This window comes from Podarcis pityusensis (genome assembly GCF_964106645.2).
Source record: "Podarcis pityusensis genome assembly, chromosome: 4".
Lineage (NCBI taxonomy): Eukaryota > Metazoa > Chordata > Lepidosauria > Squamata > Lacertidae > Podarcis > Podarcis pityusensis.
Genome location: NC_138027.1, coordinates 21,266,068 through 21,281,514, shown reverse-complemented (window position 1 = coordinate 21,281,514; position 15,447 = coordinate 21,266,068). Strand labels below are relative to the sequence as shown.

General features: G+C 42.7%; 1 protein-coding gene across 2 annotated transcripts in view; it reads right to left on the bottom strand.

Annotated features, from left to right (window-relative positions):
- AASDHPPT (aminoadipate-semialdehyde dehydrogenase-phosphopantetheinyl transferase) overlaps positions 1-15,435 on the bottom strand; it is a 33,162-nt gene extending 17,727 nt beyond the window's left edge. The window contains exons 1-2 of one of the 2 annotated variants that reach the window (XM_081002255.1): positions 15,037-15,435; positions 10,313-10,538 (exon numbers count right to left, since the gene is read on the bottom strand). In XM_081002255.1, the coding sequence (XP_080858381.1) occupies positions 10,313-10,538; positions 15,037-15,420 (610 nt within the window). In that variant the 5' untranslated portion in view covers positions 15,421-15,435. Of the gene's footprint in view, positions 1-10,312; positions 10,539-13,897 lie in introns of both variants that reach the window. The other variant, XM_081002256.1, reaches the window with a different exon arrangement.
- Positions 15,436-15,447: the final 12 nt, after the last annotated feature.

Here is a 15,447-nt window from a genome sequence, read left to right as displayed (position 1 = left end):
AAAGAATGGATGAAATTAGAAAATACAGATTTGTTAGAGCTGGAAGGATATGATAATAGATTCGGTTGGCACGCATATTTATGGTATGAAAAAAAACAAGTGCATAAAGGTTTCGAAAATCATATTATTAGAGGATCTCTGATTGAGGTATGGGGTAGGTACAAAAACCTACTTGAACCAAAAATACCACACTGGTTATCACCATTAGAGGTGATGAGTGTTAAAAAGATCAATATGAATGGGAGGTGGATAACATATGGGAGTTTAATTGAGAAAGAGGGAAGTAAGTGGAAAATGAAACCATATGAAGAAGTGAAAGAATATGTAAACGATTGGCTGCATTACTTTCAGATTAATGAAATGTTTAGAAAAGAGGTTGCAGAAAGAGGCTATTTTGAAAAAGAATCTAGGTTTCAACGAGAAGTATTGAATAATGAAGTTAAAAAATTATCTATGATGTATAAATTATTATTAGAATGGCATTTGAAGGATGAAGAGGTTAAATCAGTTATGATTCAATGGGCCAAAGACTTTGGATATAACATTCAATTTGATGATTGGATAAAATTGTGGAAGGAAGGGATGAGATTTACGGCATGTACCACAATTAAAGAAAATGTTATGAAAATAATATATCGATGGTATATAACACCAGTTAAATTAAGTAAGATGTATAAGGTGAGTAATAAATGTTGGAAATGTAAGGAGAAAGAAGGGACATTCTATCATATGTGGTGGGAATGTAAAAAAATGAAGTGCTTCTGGGAAATGATATATAATGAGATAAAGAAAATACTGAAATATACATTTGTTAAAAAACCAGAAGCATTTCTATTAGGAATATTAGGTGGTGAAATAAAAAGGAATGATCAGAAAGTATTTCTGTATGCAGTAACAGCAGCCAGAACTCTTTTGGCCCAGAAACGGAAACAAGAAGAAATACCTACGATTGAAGAATGGAGATCGAAATTAATGGATTACGCGGAACTGGACAGATTGACAGGGAGGATTCGCAACCGACGAGACCAAAGATTCACTGAGGACTGGAGTAAATTTACAGAATATATTAAAAATATTTGTGATAATGATATAACGTTTGTAAGTTTTCAAGAAGCTCTGTAAGAAGATTTGGTAGAAATATTGTTTAAACAACATGGTAAGATAAGATATATATAGTGCAATATAAATTACGAAATGTGAATTACAGAAAATTATCAGGCATGTTGATGGAAGTCTAAAAGAAAAAATGATGTGTGATGAGTTTTTAATGTTTAATAATGTTATAAATTTGTCTTTATTGGAAAAGTAATAAAAATCATATAAAAAAGATTAAAAATAATAAAACCTATATACAGCAACAGTGTTTTATGTTGTATAGGCTCCTATTTGTTATGTGCAAATGGCTTCAGATACCTATTAGGTGCATAAATTACCATATAGCATACAGTGGTACCTCGGATTAAGAACTTAATTCGTTCTGGAGGTCCGTTCTTAACCTGAAACTGTTCTTAACCTGAAGCACCACTTTAGCCAATGGGGCCTCCTGCTGCCGCCGCGCCGCCGGAGCACGATTTCTATTCTCATCCTGAAGCAAAGTTCTTAACCTGAAGCACTATTTCTGGGTTAGCAGAGTCTGTAACCTGAAGCGTATGTAATCTGAAGCGTATGTAACCCAAGGTACCATTGTATACTCATTATTAAGCAAGGCCTTGTAGATTTCTGGTTTTAGCTTACAAAGCTGAGCAGCTGGGAAATTATTAGCAAGCTCATTATCTGGAAAAAAAGACATCTCTCTCCTTTTTAAAAAAAATAATAACAGCAATTACAATCCTACCAACTGCATTTAAAGAGAGGAGAATTTAAAAAGCCAACTTCAGAAGCAACCTTTTCCTTTGGAATGCCAAGTTCTTGCCATCTTGCCTTGTTAATGAATCTGATTAACTATAAAATACCATGAAATTTTGTAAAAGATTAGAACTTGCAGCAGAAACATGTACCTCTCCAGATGCTGACTGACTCCAACTCCCATCAACCCCAGCGAGCATAGCCAATGGTCAGGAATAGAGGGAGATGGAGTCCAGCAATATCTACAGGACCACAGGTTCTCCCAAAGTTCTGCCATCATCAGTTTCAAAGTAAGGATATTGACAATTTTGGCAGATCTTTACATTACAAATGTGATAGATTTTCTTGGAAATGGGATGAGAATATTGCAAATATTAATACTAGATGCATAAAAGCTGACTCCTTTTGGAAGCAAAATGGTCCAGACCCATAATTATTATTCAAAGCTTTAGTAACTAGAACTTCTTCAAAAACAAGTACAAAACAATCAACGATACAGCCGGATAATTCCATAAGGCATATGCATATCCAAGCATAGGTTCATCTTAAATACATATATAACGTAATTATGATCAGAGTAAAAATCAAATCTCTGCTTCTCCCATAGCTTGCATTAGCCTGCATTCAATCTAAATTTATGCAGCTCCTTGAGAGGCTTCGTTATCACATTCTTTTGTTCTCTGTGGCGTCCAGAGAGAGACTAACAGGCAACTTCCTTCAAAATGGAGATTTGCAATTGAATACCTTAATCACATGATCTAAGGTTAAACACTTACGTGTAAACCAGCAGAGAACAGCAACAGCTAATGGTCAATCCAACTAAAGCTCAGAGAGAACTGTCTTGTAGCTTAGTATATACTAAAATGGAATTTTCCAATGTTAAACCCTTTCAGCAACGAACCATCATTCTCCTTTACAGTGTGCACTTAAACAATTATACTTCACAGAGAACAAGACTAGATTTCTCTGTCATATTTATTTCCAGAGAAAGCAGTGTTTGAACAAAGGAAGATATCCCGAAAATGTGCTTCCTCAAAGTGAGGAATGTCCATTAGGGGCTATTTCAGTATTTCTCAAAGAGTGGTCTGAGACCCACCAGTGGGACTCAGCACCACAGCCTGCCCCTCTGCCCTGCCCCCTAGTGCCAAAATTCTGAACTGCATTCTTTACAGAGGCAACAGAGTGGGGGAGGGAAGGCAACTTCCCGGGAATAATAAATGCTTTATTTTAATTTCAAATAAAACTTATAAAAAGCTAACACATTTATCTGTGGAGGCTTTTTTTAAAAAAACAAACATATTTATCTGTTATCCTGCAGGTTAGATACAGACTTCTGGGTCACAAAAACCTAGGCATGAGGTACCTATTTATAAAACGGGATGAAGTGACAGAAAAAAATTCTTTTCAGCAACTGTGCTGCTAAATATCTCATTAGCAACATTAACATAATTAATGTTTTATCTGTTATGAATAGATTAAAAAAGCTGTTGTGCAGCTCATACTCCTTATGTTCGTAATTGAAAGCAACAATTTCTTAGAATCATAGAATCATAGAATCATAGAGTTGGAAGAGACCACAAGGGCCATCGAGTCCAACCCCCTGCCAAGCAGGAAACACCATCAGAGCACTCCTGACATACGGTTGTCAAGCCTCTGCTTAAAGACCTCCAAAGAAGGAGACTCCACCACACTCCTTGGCAGCAAATTCCACTGTCGAACAGCTCTTACTGTCAGGAAGTTCTTCCTAATGTTTAGGTGGAATCTTCTTTCTTGTAGTTTGGATCCATTGCTCCGTGTCCGCTTCTCTGGAGCAGCAGAAAACAACCTTTCTCCCTCCTCTATGTGACATCCTTTTATATATTTGAACATGGCTATCATATCACCCCTTAACCTCCTCTTCTCCAGGCTAAACATGCCCAGCTCCCTTAGCATTCCTCATAAGGCATCGTTTCCAGGCCTTTGACCATTTTGGTTGCCCTCCTCTGGACACGTTCCAGTTTGTCAGTGTCCTTCTTGAACTGTGGTGGCCAGAACTGGACACAGTACTCCAGGTGAGGTCTGACCAGAGCAGAATACAGTGGCACTATTACTTCCCTTGATCTAGATGCTATACTCCTATTGATGCAGCCCAGAATTGCATTGGCTTTTTTAGCTGCCGCGTCACACTGTTGGCTCATGCCAAGTTTGTGGTCAACCAAGACTCCTAGATCCTTTTCACATGTACTGCTCTCAAGCCAGGTGTCACCCATCTTGTATTTGTGCCTCTCATTTTTTTTGCCCAAGTGCAATACTTTACATTTCTCCCTGTTAAAATTCATCTTATCTCCCCTCAAACAGAAAAGCAACAAACGCTTTTTTTCTTATGTGGGGTGGGGGAATAAGTCAAATATTATCACCATCCGGGGCACTAAATAAAGGCTTTAGATCTCTGAAATGGAGGAATCCTAGGCACATGTACCTGGGAGCAAGACCCAGTGAAACAGCAGAACTTAACTTTCAAGTATTCATGCCCGGGATTTGTCTGGGAAGAGAATAATTGGCTGCTAGAATCTTCATGTCTAATTTCCTTCTGAATGAATCGTATCTGAACTTCGCTCCCTCTCTAGAGTGTTCATTTCAGGGAGCAGACAATCCAGCTTTGCGTCAGCAGTTGTAAAATTAGTTTTAACTTATTTTTAATTGATTTCCCCTGGCAAGGGATAGATGATAACTGTTAACTGACGGGGTAGGATAAGCCCTGAGGACGGATGATAACATTAATGTTAATGACGGCTAAAAATGAAGAGTATTTTGAAGGCACCGAGAGAGGGATGTGTGGTTTCTGGTTTGCTCTAGGCCCACATTTCAGAAGTACATCTTAAAAACACACACACCACAAAAGGTATCTATGTCTCAAGTGCTTAGAAAAGGAAATACCATCCAGAGCATTCCAGGTATCAGTCCTTAGCATGCAGCCATGAATTCTATAAATCACTGCAGAACCTGTCAGCACATTATTCTTACAGGTAGGGTGGTGTTCATGAGCAGTTTTGAGAAGCAATAGGGCATGACACTGCTATTTCCCCCCTCCCTTTTGACAGGTGTCCTGCAGTATTTCCAAGTGCACAACAGGCAGAAATTCAACAGGCATAGAGTTTCACTACTGCATTCCCATCTTCCCAACAGCAGCCATGGGGAAGCCTGAGCCTGAGGTTCACTTTTCTCTACTCTACTCCTATATATATAAAATATCTCTGCATGGTATCAGTGGAGGCCTCCCTCGAAATCTATACAGTAAAGCACTTTAAGCTCCACTGCCCCAACTAAGTTCAGCTGAATATTATCAGGATAACAAGCACTAGCCTGAAACTTTCCATCATGCCACACTTCACAGCTAAAAATAATATTCTGTATGCCCTGCCACTCACAGAAAATAATCTTAATGCAATTATTCCCATAAATGAATGCAAAAAACCAACAACCTGGAAACGTTCTCATGCTGTGACTGAAGAGTTCACCATACTCCAGTCAGACCTCTGATGGAATATGCTGGTGGGATCATGATGCAAAATAAAATAAGATAAAAAAGCAGCAGTAGCCCTAGGAAGTAAAATGCTTTAATTGCACCAAAGAGGGACTTACGGAACAATCCTATCTGGCAAGATGGATGGGTTAGGATCCAGCTGGGTTATAGTGATGAAACTCCCTCATCCTTGGCTGGTATATCTCTCTCATCCTGGCTCAGCCAGGACCTAGCTGGCTGAGCCGAGCCCAGCAAATCTTCAGCCCAGTGTAAGCATTGAAAAGGGGGGGGGGGGTTGCAGCAGGGGTGAGACCATGGCGGGGAGGACTTAAGATGGATCCTAAGACTGGTTCATCTGAGTCACATGACCTGGCAACCTGGTATAAATTAAGCCGGCAAAAAGGGTGGTGTAACTCAAACACAATATTGAAGGCTTGCTTTCTCTCTGCCACGTTTAGGCTGGCTCATCCAGCTGTAGCCTCACTGCTGATCGGAATTTGGCTCTGGTTTATCTTTAAGGTAAACGGACCCCATTAGGGACGGTCGTGGCCGACTCTGGGGTTGCGGCGCTCAACTTGCTTTATTGGCTGAGGGAGCCGACGTACAGCTTCCGGGTCATGTGGCCAGCATGACTAAGCCGCTTCTGTCAGACACGGAAATGCCGTTTACCTCCCTGCCGGAGTGGTACCTATTTATCTACTTGCACCTTGACATGCTTTTGAACTGCTAGGTGGGCAGGAGCTGGGATTGAGCAACAGGAGCTCACCCTGTTGCGGGGATTTGAACCGCCGACCTTCTGATCAGCAAGTCCTAGGCTCTGTGGTTTTAACCCACAGTGCCACCCGCATCCCTATCTTTACTCCGGCTTAATTTACACTGGCTTGCATGACGCCAGCTTCCTGTGCTCCTTAGGCAATGCTATTACAACAGTAGCATGCTAGATAAGCAAGCAGTTTAGAGCTGAGTCGAAATTTCTTTCTCTCTCTCTCCCCTAGGAAAATACTTTCTGCTTCCATTATCAGCTTTTTCACAGCAGAACCTTGAAAAGCCCATTAATCAAAAAGTGAATGGAAATGGCAGCATGCATATTATATACAGATGCAGATAACTCTTCTCTGTACGGAGCAACATTTAAGCACCGGAAAGCCATTTACATTATTTTCTCCATGTTAGTTACTTTTAAGTTGCGTTGGTCTCAATGGAGGCAAGCAGCCCCCGTGCTCAACTCTCGCCACAATTTAGAGGACTCAAATAGTGCTTGGGACGTACAGTTGCTTTTGCAACAGAAATCCACAGGGCCTCCATCTCACCTAACCTTGCAGAGCAGATTTTGAGGTTACCAAAGGCAGCCCCTCCGACAGCACGTAACAGTAATCTGGCAGGGACTAGGACATTAATGATCAGAGCTGGCCTTGGTCATTCATCCCTTTAGACTGCAATCCAAAATTCTGCAGAAGGGGAGATATAGTGTTGCATCTGCAGCCGGAACATTCAAGGTGATGCTGGAAGTTGATGGCCGCAGACCATTCAGGAAAAATCTCTGCACCATCTTAGCCTGCCTTTTAGAATGCAGTTAAAGCTTCTCTTTCCTGGTGGTCTTCTGTACCTGCTGATTTTTAAACATTATGAAGCAGCTCTTACTTCAGACCTGTGTTTCCCAAACTTGGGTCTCCAGCTGTTTTGGTACTACAACTCCCATCATCCCTAGCTAGCAGGACCAGTGGTCATGGATGATGGGAATTGTAGTTCAAAAACAACTGGAGACCCAAATTTGGGAAATACTGCTTTAGAGGGTTTCACCCAAAAAGTTTACTTTTAATGAATTTTTAGGTTCCTGATTCGATTTCTTATAGCTTTGCATAAGGCAAGGAACTAGATTATCACCAATCTCCACAGGAGCTTACCAGCACTCTGTAAATAAAAGCAGTTATTGAGTGTTGGTGAGGCATCGAGAACGGTATAGAATCACTGGAAAATTAGCATGTCTTATACTTCTCCACCCCCCACCAAAAAGAGATACAGTGGTACCTCAGGTTAAATACGCTTCAGGTTACAGACTCCGCTAACCCAGAAATAGTGCTTCAGGTTAAGAACTTTGCTTCAGGATGAGAACAGAAATCGTGCAGCAGCAGCGCAGCGGCAGCAGGAGGCTCCATTAGCTAAAGTGGTGCTTCAGATTAAGAACAGTTTCAGGTTAAGTACGGACTTCCGGAACAAATTAAGTACTTAACCTGAGGTACCACTGTAAAGACAAAACTAAGTACCGGTAATTAAGCTGCCTGGTCTGAAGAACAAATCTACACTACAAAAATACCTGCTCTATACCAGTTAGATTATCATGGTTTGCCCCAAAGAATCCTGGGAGCTGTAGTATAGCAAAGGTGCTGAGAATTTCCTGTTAGAGATGTCTAGTCGTTCCCTGACAGAGATACAGCTCTTAGAGAAGAGAAAATGGATTGGTTATTATAGCGTTATTTGGGTGCCAAAATGGTTTTCACATATCATGACGAGCATCCCCTTTTCAATGTGGCGGTTTAAATGTTGCAGATGGTTTCATCCGCAAGTGCTTAATGTTTTGCAATTGGAATATCGGAACAGATGGAAAGATTTTCCACAGATCAATAGTGCCACCCTGTGGCTGCTCTTAAGATAAAGAAAAATACAAATCCCTTGTAACTCTAGTTTTTGGAACATAAAGCCTCTTTCCTTTCTGGAAGGAAAAAGACACATACACACCGTTCCACAGAATTGGGGGATTTCACTCCAGCTTTTCATTTTCCAGAGAATCATATTGGTATAGTTTGGTTGTTTGTTTACATGAATTGCTTAGCCCAAGGCAGGGTACATACAACTGTATTATAGGAACTTTAAGAACTTGGTGATGGAGATTACTTTTCACTGCCATTTCTTTTTTTTTCTCATCTGTCATGTCTTTTTAGATTATAAGCCTGTTGCCAGGGACCGTCTTAGTACTGATATTTGCCACACCCCAGCTTTTTCAGCTCAAAGGTGAGGTAGAAATACCTTAAATGGGCAAATAAATACTGTTAGGGACTAAACCCTAGAAATTATAAAAGGCAGGATTTTGAATATTTGGAGTACTGAAGGGAAAATTGCAGTCAAATGGAAAAACACAAGCTAAGCTTCTGTTCCAAGCCAGGGCCTCACCTAGGTTAGAGGTATTAACGTGACAAAAAGTGTTGATGGCCCATCTGAGAGGAATACTGGGCCTAGGCAGACAGAGGTTGCCATGGTGATGGGGTGTGTGTTTGAGGTGACAAGAAAAGAGAGTTTTTAGAGCAAGGTGTGCTGGGAAGAGGAAGGGGGCGAACAAAGACTGGGATCCATCTTGGGCAGGCTGGCTGCAGGCTGGGTGGGAGAGATGCCTTTGACTCCATGGCTGTGGGGGACCAGCCCCTCTTGAAATGACCATGCTGTAAGACAGGCATCCCCAAACTCGGCCCTCCAGCTGTTTTGGGACTACAACTCCCATCATCCCTAGCTAACAGGATCAGTGGTCAGGGATGATGGGATTGTAGTCCCAAAACAGCTGGAGGGCCGAGTTTGGGGATGCCTGCTGTAAGATCTGGACTCCCTCCACACAGACTGAAGGTGTGAATATGTGAATAAATCATATTTCTTAAAGCTACTATAATCTCCACCACATCTTCAATTCTCCAAAGCAGAACAAACCCTGGGTGAGCGCCTGGAACCCACTGGGGGTGGCGCCCAACTTCTGTAACAATACGTACATGCATACATTCAATAAAAACATATCAAACAAAATTAGAAACATGCCGAAGGTCTCATTGGCATCTCCTTGGGTAAGATTCCCTCCTGAAACCTTGGACAGCAACTGCCACACAGTGTTGTGGGCAATGTTGAGCCAGATGAACTGATGGTCTGGCTTGGTATAAGGCAGCTTCCTTTTACCAAGGCTAATGGATTGAGGTTGAATCCTGACAAGACAGAAGTACTGTTTTGGGGGGACAGGAGGCGGGCAGGTGTGGAAGACTCCCTGATCCTGAATGGGGTAACCGTGCCCCTGAAGGACCAGGTGCGCAGCCTGGGAGTCATTTTGGACTCACAGCTGTCCATGGAGGCGCAGGTCAATTCTGTATCCGGGCAGCTGTCTACCAACTCCACCTGATACGCAGGCTGAGACCCTACCTGCCCGTGGACTGTCTTGCCAGAGTGGTGCATGCTCTAGTTATCTCCCGCTTGGACTACTGCAATGCACTGCGTGGGGCTACCTTTGAAGGTGACCCGGAAACTACAACTAATCCAGAATGCGGCAGCTAGACTGGTGACTAGGGGTGGCCGCCGAGACCACATAACACCAGTCTTGAAAGACCTACATTGGCTCCCAGTATGTTTCCGAGCACAATTCAAAGTGTTGGTGTTGACCTAAATGGCCTCGGCCCAGTATACCTGAAGGAGCGTCTCCACCCCCATCGTTCTGCCTGGACGCTGAGGTCCAGAGCTGAGGGCCTTCTGGCGGTTCCCTCACTGCGAGAAGCAAAGCTACAGGGAACCAGGCAGAGAGCCTTCTTAGTAGTGGCGCCCACCCTGTGGAACGCTCTCCCATCAGATGTCAAAGAGATAAACAACTACCTGACATTCAGGAGACATCTGAAGGCAGCCCTGTTCAGGGAAGTTTTTAATGTTTGACATCTTAGTGTATTTTTGGTCTTTGTGGGGAGTAGCTGGGGAAACCCAGCCAGATGGGCGGGGTACAAATATAAATTATTATTATTATTCCTCCATTTCTAAGATTGGAACAATTCAGCCAATGGCAGTCAGAGACTGTGAACGAAGGAAAGCTCAGCCAATTGCTGGCACCTCAAAAATCCCTCTACAGCGTGTGTTGCAATAAATGAGCAAAGTGGCTTCTCTTTCCTGTCCTAGGACACTGTAGATTATTAATTATTAATTATTTTTTTAAGAGTGACTATAGTACACTACCTGGCATGCTCGTCTTCGTAATGTCAATGCCAGCTTGACAGTCAGGCTCGGCGGCAAGAACAGCATAATTCCCTTGATGGGAGACATTAAAGCTGAAGCTGGAATGGGCACTGCTTAAGTCATTTGCAAGGACAGGTTTGCCTTTTGAAGTCCTTTGTAACTTTATTTCATTCCAAGGAATCTTCAGCTTCTCTGCAATTAATTTTCTTATCAGCAGCCGGCCAGCCTATGAGGCAAAATGAACAAATAACGCACAGCAAGTAACTGTTCTATGTAAAAGGGGGGGGGGAGGGGGATGAATATATTAAGATACCATTTGCCTTCAAAAATGTTTTGACAGTTCATTATAGAGCACAGCTATGCTATATATGCTTTTAAGAACAGAATTAAAACACACCTTTGGTAATCCTCATAGAACTCTAGCCCAATGGTTGCCATTAATTTGATTCTGAATTGATTTTAGAATGAATTAATTTTATAATGGATTTCAATTAATTGATTGTGATTTTATGTAAACTGTGTTTTTTTTACTGTTGTTAGCCGCTCTGAGCCTGGCTTCGGCTGGGGAGGGCGGGATATAAATAAAATTTTATTACTACTACTACTACTACTACTACTACAAGTTGGGCCAAATATTACAGCTACTTTATAATATAATAATAGAATATAGAATAGAATAGAACAGAACAGAATAATAATGCACACACACACATATACATTTGAGAGGTATATATATATATATATATATATATATATATATATATACACCCACCCACCCACAGTGGTACCTCAGGTTACAGACACTTCAGGTTACAGATTCCACTAACCCAGAAATATTACCTCGGGTTAAGAACTTTGCTTCAGGATAAGAACAGAAACCCCGGAGGTCCGTTCTTAACCTGAAGCACCACTTTAGCTAATGGGGCCTCCCACCACCACATGATTTCTGTTCTTATCCTGAAGCAAAGTTCTTAACCCGAGGTAATATTTCTGGGTTAGCGGAGTTTGTAACCTGAAGCGTTTCTAACCCGAGGTACCACTGTGTGTGTGTGTGTGTGTGTGTGTGTGTGTGTGTATTCCACTCTTCCTGCAAAACAGATGGAAACAGGGGCTGTCCTACTTTATACTCACAGCAACCCTGAGAGGTAGGCTTGGCTTAAACCCATGTCTCTCTCATCCATCCTAAACCCTCCAACCCAGCCCCCATATGCTTCGGACTGCAACTCCCACAGCCATGCTGACAGGGAATGATGGAAATATCTGGAGGGAACAAGGTTGGGAAAGCTGCTCTAATTAATACACTGAAATAGAACGGTAGCAATGATGGAACTTACTGTCTATACACATGAGCAGGAGAAACCAATGGCTGGTCCTTAGTTTGTCAGGAAATGGTTCACTTTTATTACATTTTCCAATGATGCATTTAATGAGGAACTCATAGGCATTGCTCTCTATGATTTAGCAGTGGGTTTGCACTCCACACACCCCTCCCAGGGCTATTTTTATGATTTAAAAAAAGTATTAGAAAGATTGCACTCATATATTCTCCGCTGAGCACCAGCACCACCTATAGCACAGGAGATAATATAAGCAGCAAACAGAAATCCCATTTTCACATCTGCCTACAGAGCTGATTAGAATGGATCATACCACACAGTTCTGCAGTGACTCAAGCCGATTTACATTTCATTTATTTTAAAACGTCGGCTGGAACTAGACTTTACAGGGCATGCATGGATGCCACTGAAGAGCCTGGCATCTACGTCGTCTCCTCCTCCTTTCAACTCTTTTATTCCGTTACATAATAAAGTTATAAAACGACCAGGAGACCATTGTAGGGGCAGTTCTGGGAGGAGAGGAGCTAAATGACAGCTGGTCCCAGCCAAGATGAGGCTCCCCTGGAGCCATCATTATATATCTCTACGCAAAAAATTACCCTTATAACCAGGCCTTTGGCCTTTAATTAATAATAATAATAATAATAATTTTTATTTATACCCTGCCCTCCCCAGCCAAGGCTGGGCTCAGGGCGGCTAACAAGCAATAATAAAAACAAGTTGAATGAATACAACTTGAAAACAAGATTAAAATACAACATTAAAATATTGAAAAAATAAAATATTAAAATGCAGCCTCATCACAGGAGGAGAAAGGAAAAAGAAAAAAGAATTGGTGTGGCCTTTTAGAAGTGGGTGGGGTGTTTTTAATGTATTTCTATTTCCTCTTGATTTTAATATACCTTTGTGGGAGGGTTTGCCCGTCTGTTTGGTCGGTGGGTTGTAAGTCGCTTTGTGCTGCCCCCGGGCAAGATAAATCGACCACCAAATTTAATTTAAAAAATAAAAATGATGATGGAAAGAGATGGTTAGTCTCTTCTGCATCCTTTTGATATAGCCAAGTGGGGGTTGGCCACTGGGACAGGGCTGGAGAAACTTAAGTTTAAGGGCTGAATGTGGCCCTCCAGGGATCTATCTGGCCCTCAGAATGCTCTCCAGGCCAAACCCCTTTCCCCAGGCCAAAGCCCTCACTGGGCTTGCTTCCTTGAGTATTTTTGCCAGGCTGGAATGCGTCCTTGAACTCTGATATTCGCTCCTGCTTGTCTGGATGGAGGATACAGAGAGGAGTGTTTCAGTTTTTGTAGAAACTAGCAAACTGGATAGCTCAGTCAGTAGAGCATGAGACTCCATCTCAGAGTTGTGGGTTCCAGCCCCACGTTGGGCAAAAGATTCCTGCGTTGCAAGGGCTTGGACTAGATGGTCCCTTCCAACTATAATTCCATGATCTCTTTTATGTGTGAAGGCAAAATTAAGCATTCTTTGCTCTGCCAGCATCTGCTTCTGGCCCTGGTCACCACTGATTTCGGCCCCCAGAAAGCTGCTTATAAGCGAATGTGGCCCTTGGGGCTGAAAACAGTTCCCAACCCCTGCTCTAGAGAGTGGCAATAGACAACAGAGGACCCACCATCCAGTCATTTTCATTTTGCAAGTATTGAAGATCAAAAGCAGGCTAAAAGAATCATCCATTTAAGGAAACTCAATGAAGGCCCAAATGCCCCAAACCCTGGAGCCAGCGCTTTGCTGATGTGCAGTTTGGCGCTGAGATCCAGCACCAAGGGCCTTCTGGCGGTTCCCTCATTGCGAGAAGTGAGGTTACAGGGAACCAGACAGAGGGCCTTCTCGGTAGTGGCGCCCGCCCTGTGGAATGCCCTCCCTTCAGATGTGAAGTAAATAAGCAGCTATCTTATCTTTAAAAGACATCTGAAGGCAGCCCTGTTCAGGGAAGTTTTTAATATTTAACGCTGTATTGTTTTTAAAACTTGATTGGAAGCCGCCCAGAGTGGCTGGGGAAACTCAGCCAGATGGGTGGGGTATAAATAATAAATTATTATTATTATTATTATTATTATTATTATAGCAGTTATCAGCATAGGAGACTGGGCAGACTCTATTGGTTCAATGCATCTCTCACTTGCAAAAGTCTTTGTCTAGAAACACCATCTTTATGCTAAAATAACAACTAGGAGATGAGAGATATTTATCTCAGCAAAGTATATCTTAAAATAAGAGCATAAATATATGTATATACCACTGCAGCCTTGGCATCGCGACGGAAGACAAACTGTTCGATGCGCTCTCTCTCTTCAGGCTGTACGACGCACATGGACAGCAACCAATCCTCACGGCGAGGGACCCAGGTGCCATAGGAAAAGGCCCAACGTACTCTTTCCATAGCAAGACGCTCCAAGGAAGCCACAGCACACCGGAACATATGTTTTAAAATGTCAGCCCGAGGGGAACACACGTGGCAGAATGAGGAGAGAAATAGGAGGCTGACAGAACTCTTGGGCCAGTGAGTTCTGAGTTCAAATCCCCACTCAAGTTAGGATGTTGCGTAAATGACCATCTTTCAGTCTCTCGCAGGGTTGTTGTGAATGCATGTGAGGTCATTGAAGGAAGGGGCAGGATCAGAATCATATAAATAGAACGATGCTCTGTCTTTTCTCCAGAGTAAACAAATGCCTCCTCTGCCCAGTTTGCAATTCTGTAAGCCCCATTCAATTTAGTGGGGCTTACTTCCAATCAGGTGTGTTTAGGATTAGGAACTACTGAGGAAAGGGAAGAAAGGATTTAAATGCAAATGCATCCCAAAAGTCTTCTCTCAAGGACTAGATTTCAAGCTGACCCCTTGCAGTTTTCAAAACCTGCTCCTCTTGGCATTAAAGTTACAAGGAAACAGGCAGAGGGCCTTCTCGGTAGTGGCGCCTGCCCTGTGGACCACCCTCCCACCAGATGTCAAAGAGAAAAATAACTACCAAACTTTGAGAAGACATCTAAAGGCAGCCCTGTTTAGGGAAGCTTTTAATGTTTAATAGGCTATTGTATTTTAGTGTTTTGTTGGAAGCCCCCCAGAGTGGCTGGGGGGACCCAGCAGATGGGCGGGGTATAAATTATTATTATTATTATTATTATTATTATTATTTAAAGAGATTGCAGCTGACAATGCACCAAAATGTACACGAATAGACAAATTGTTTCCCTTCTTTTGCTAGCAATCGAGGCAGGTTTTTTTTTTAAGGAGAGGGGAGAACGCGTTGCTCTCCTGGGGAGAAATAGCGCTGCTGCTTCCAGGAGGGAACGGGGCTGGCTGGACTCTAACATCCGAAGTGCTGGGCACTGGGCGTAGAGATGCTCTAGCCTATGGCTGCAATTCTTAACCCCACTTACCTGGGAGTAAGCCTCACTGAATTCAACGGGGCTTACTTCAGAGTATAGGCGTGGTTTAGGATTGCACCCAAAACTTTTTAAGCCAGGAGACTGCAAGGCTGCAGGAAGCCCCGTTGGACTCAACAGGGCTTGCTTCCGAGTAATCAGGCGAAGCAGTCCGCGCTGCAGAACTGCAGCAGCAAAACTTGAGGGGCAATGGAGCAATAAACTGCAAGCTCCGCAGTGCGCGCGGCTCACTCTCTCCTCTGCTTTGCTGAAGGTTCGAAAAAGAGGAGGGAGGGAGGGACTCGCGGAGGTTAGAGAGGGAGAGGAAACGCAGCAGCCAATCGGGAGCCAAATGCAAAACACGGCAGACCAATCACCATCTCCCTCCGGAGAGTACATAGAGGTATAACAAGAAAGAAAAAGGAG